Here is a 4,134-nt window from a genome sequence, read left to right on the forward strand (position 1 = left end):
TACGGTACGTACGTAGAGTACGTAGTAGTAGGTAGTAGTAGTAGTATATATATATATATATATATATATATATATATATATATATATATATGTGTGTGTGTGTGTGTGTGTGTGTGTCCATAGTACAACAATGTAATATGGTTCCTCCCCTCCTATACCTGGCATGGGGCCCGTAGAGACTGATGGTAAAGGAGATGAGCACGGATTCTTGTCATAAATGTGCTTTTCTCACAGTTCATTTTGACCAGTTGATTCTGATAGTAGAGGAGGTAAGTACACAAAGTACAGTCTGAATAACCCCCAACCTCACTAAACATACTAGCTGTCCAACATCTTTATGAAGTATTTAGATGGCCATTTACTGATTCTACCCATCCAAGCAACCCAACTGGCTTATGTGCCAGTTTCTATCCTGTAAGGCCTGGCATGGCCTGGTGGTTAGGGCACTCGACATGCAATCTGAGAGGTGCAGGTTTAAATCCCTGTCACACTGAATATGCTCACCTTTCAACCATGGGGGCATAATAATGTGATGGTAAATCCCACTATTTGTTGGTAAAAGATTTGGCAGTGAGTGTTGTTGACTAGCTGCCTTCCCTCTAGTCTATCATTGCTAAATTAGGGACAGCTATTGCAGAGAGCTCTCATGCAGCTTTGCATGAAATTCGTAACAAACCAATATTTCCTGCTAAAGTGAAGAGTATACTCTGGATAAAACAAGATGCACTCTCTCAATGGAGCCCATTCTATCAGATGTCACACCCTATGGGCTTCCTTCAGATGCTTTATGAAGAGGGCTCATCTTGGTAGATTTTGCACCAGTTCCCTTACCATTTCAACATGGAATTCTACTTAAACTGTGTGAGGAGATGAGTTTTCTTTACATGAAAATGTATTTCTGGTAGATATTCACCTACCCATCCTCCTCCTTATTTACCTCCTCAAAGAATGAAGATTTATGAGTGCAAATACATAGGGAAGAGTTAGTGTGCATAGAGGTGTATCACCTTCCTATTGATGTAGAGCTTTTGTTGCATGATGACATCATCGCATAGGGATGCATATTCACATGAAATTAGGTGGGAGTTTTCACAAGGCTAGTTACATGCAAATCTCTTTCACAGGATGTGCGAGGAAGATAGCTAAATTGTGTGTAGAGGTATCTATCAGAAGTATATTTTCAACTAAGAAAAATATCAGTCCAGGTCTTTATTAAGCAGAAACTTTGCGTTTAATCAGGTGCTTGATGTGCATACAGTCTCATAAGTTTAGTTTCATTTAATCATATCTTTTAACATGCCCATATGAAACTAAAGATTAAAGTAGTTTTTTCTTTTCTCATTTTGTTTTGCTAGGTACTGTCTCAAACATTGTTACAATTAATTTAGACTTACAACTGTTATATGTTCTTACAACCCAGCTTACAGCTACAGAAACCGAAAAAAATATCAATGGCGTTTATAGTAGTGATGAAGCTTCAATTAAAATAACCATGCAAGATGAGAATGACAATTTTCCTGAGTTTGAGGATATAGAAGAAGCTTCTATCAGTGAAAATGCTTCAGCTGGAGACATTGTTACACAGATCAGGGTAAGCTCTAATTTGAACGTTTTTTTTTGCTTATTTTACTTAACATTTGTGTAAATAAACCCATAGAATTAATAAATGGCACACTATAGTTTAAAGTTATGATCTTTAAAACTTGTTGTTAGACAGGTTATATAATCTTGCTAACAGTAAACTTTGTAATATCATTAAAAAGCAGAACAAAATTATCAATTAACTCTAAGTTTGTTATATATATATAGAATATGCAGGAAACCATTAAATTTCAGCCATATTGATTCCACAAAAAACTGTTGTGATTTTTTCACCATTATTCATCTGTAACAAGTGAATATAGAGTAACTGTGTTTATTTTTTCTGTCATTTCTGGACTTAACATAGGAGTAAGATGCCATGATATTCTTGTAAAACTTAATTTTAGAGAATAATCTAACTTAACATTGGAGTAAGATGCCATGATATTTTTGTAAAACTTAATTTTGGAAAATAATCTTGGACCAGTAAAGATTATCTTAGTCACTCTTTGATGCAGTTGTCAGTACTTTCCTGGTGTGAGGCTACACTTTTTTGCACTTGTCATAAGTAGGTGGCAAGATCACCTATTTCCATGAATATCTCATTATTGCTTTTGGCTGAGCTTTAGGGAATTTTTACTTAGATGAAAGTTTCCTAACTTTCAACCTCACTTTGTTGTTGTCACAGAGTTGAGAAGTTTTTTCTGAAAAGGTGTGCATAAACTCTCTTTGCTTGACCAGCCAGAGAGCATTTTATAAGTTTGTTGTTTTATTTTCATTTAGTTGCTTGGAATTCTCCTTTTTTTTCATGAATTTCAGAGCAATAGTTTAATGATTATTTCTTTTCAATTTTTTTTTTCTCAATTATATTGGTTTTACTACCACATTTTAGTCTGTCATGCATTTAATTTGTTTTTGCAATGTGATGAGACAGAAGGTGCAGATATATGTGGTAAATAAAAATAATTTTGTGTTCATCTGACTTGTGTGTCTCATCTTTTATTCTTATACAATATTCCATCTATCTATTCCATCCAACTTCTTATGCTGGGGTAACTGAAATATCAACTATTCTCTAACTCAGAAAATCACAAGACCATAATTATGAAGAAATTACAAAACAAGCCCTTAGTAACTTGGTACTTCTAAGACAAAGTTTAATTTACATAGTTATACACCTGATAAATTGCAGGAGATTAAATACCAGTAAAAATATACATGAATGCTGAGAAAACAACTGTAGATATGTATTTCATATGTTCTAGGGGTTATGCAAAAGAAATATGCTAATATGATGGATAAGAGTATTTTCATTTTTCATATGAACATCACCTGGGATTCCAACTTGTCAGTCTGAGTCAGGTTGATATGGGCAATTGACAGATATTTCTTGAATACAAATATGTTTATAACACATCTTTTTTTTTTGTATATTGACTGAATGTGTACACATTAGGTCGTCAAGAAATTAATTTCGTTTTTTTAGATGAAAAAGCCTGAACAACTTATATGTATATCAAAACAAAACATTTATTAAATGAAATAGTCTCCATTCTTATTGATGATGCTTTTCCAATTTACAATCAGGTTGTTAATGCTCTGATTAAATAAATCACTTGGCTTTGAAGCAAAAACATGTTGATGTCCTCTTTAACACTTTCCACATTTGCATACATTTTCCCATTAAGATGGAGTTGCATCAAATGAAAAAGATAGTAATCTGATGGTGCCACATCTGGATAATATGGTGGGTGGAGGAAAACTTCCCAACTAAACCCCATAACTTTGTGTTGCATCAAATGTACCACATGTGGTGCATGTGCATTGTCATAAAGAAGAACATCTTTCCAATTGATGAGTGAAGGGCATTCTGATGAAGGGCTTGATTTAAACATTCCAGTTGCTGACTATAGATCTCTACATTGATAGTTCTCTGTGGATTGAGGAGTTTGAAATGAATTACTTCTTTGATGTCCCACCAAATCCAAAGGATCACTTTCTGTAGATGGAGTTCAGATTTTGGGGTTGGAAGTGGTTTTTGTCTAGGACTGAGCCATTGTTTTTGGCATTTAATATTTGCATAGAGAATCCATTTTTCATCACTGGTGACAGTTATGTCCAGAAACAGTTCATGCGCATTATGCACCAGAAGAGATGAAGCAAAGTTCACATGTTGTTCATGAGGCACCCAAAATACCTTCTTTATGGAGTTTTCCCATATTCCTTAGATGTCTATGTATTGTTTCATGAGAGACATGCAATTTCAGGGCCATTTCAAGGGTGTGTTGCCTTGTGTTAGACTCAACAAGCATCTTCTGAGAATCAATATCAATTCCAACATGTTGGCCCTTACCATCACAGTTTTTAAGGCTAAAGTCACCTGAAAAAAATTTGCTGAACCATCGTTGACACTTACAAATGTTCACAACATTTGTATAAACTTTGATATTCTTTGTAGCTACAGAGATGTTGTTTCTTTTTTTGTATTCAAACAGCATTACATGCCAAATGTGTCTCATCATGTGCCATCACTATAAAGGATTAGAGTATACT

General features: G+C 34.4%; 1 protein-coding gene across 1 annotated transcript in view; it reads left to right on the plus strand.

The window, feature by feature from the left end:
- The window catches only part of LOC111088620 (cadherin-23-like), a gene marked incomplete at its 5' end in the record, with an annotated part of 90,901 nt that overhangs the window by 36,846 nt on the left and 49,921 nt on the right, over nt 1-4,134 (plus strand). The window contains one exon of the mRNA XM_022399274.1: nt 1,421-1,591. Coding sequence (XP_022254982.1) covers nt 1,421-1,591 — 171 coding nt within the window. The remainder of the gene's footprint in view (nt 1-1,420; nt 1,592-4,134) is intronic.

Source organism: Limulus polyphemus, unplaced genomic scaffold, assembly GCF_000517525.1.
Source record: "Limulus polyphemus unplaced genomic scaffold, Limulus_polyphemus-2.1.2 Scaffold4135, whole genome shotgun sequence".
In the NCBI taxonomy this organism is placed as follows: Eukaryota; Metazoa; Arthropoda; class Merostomata; order Xiphosura; family Limulidae; genus Limulus; species Limulus polyphemus.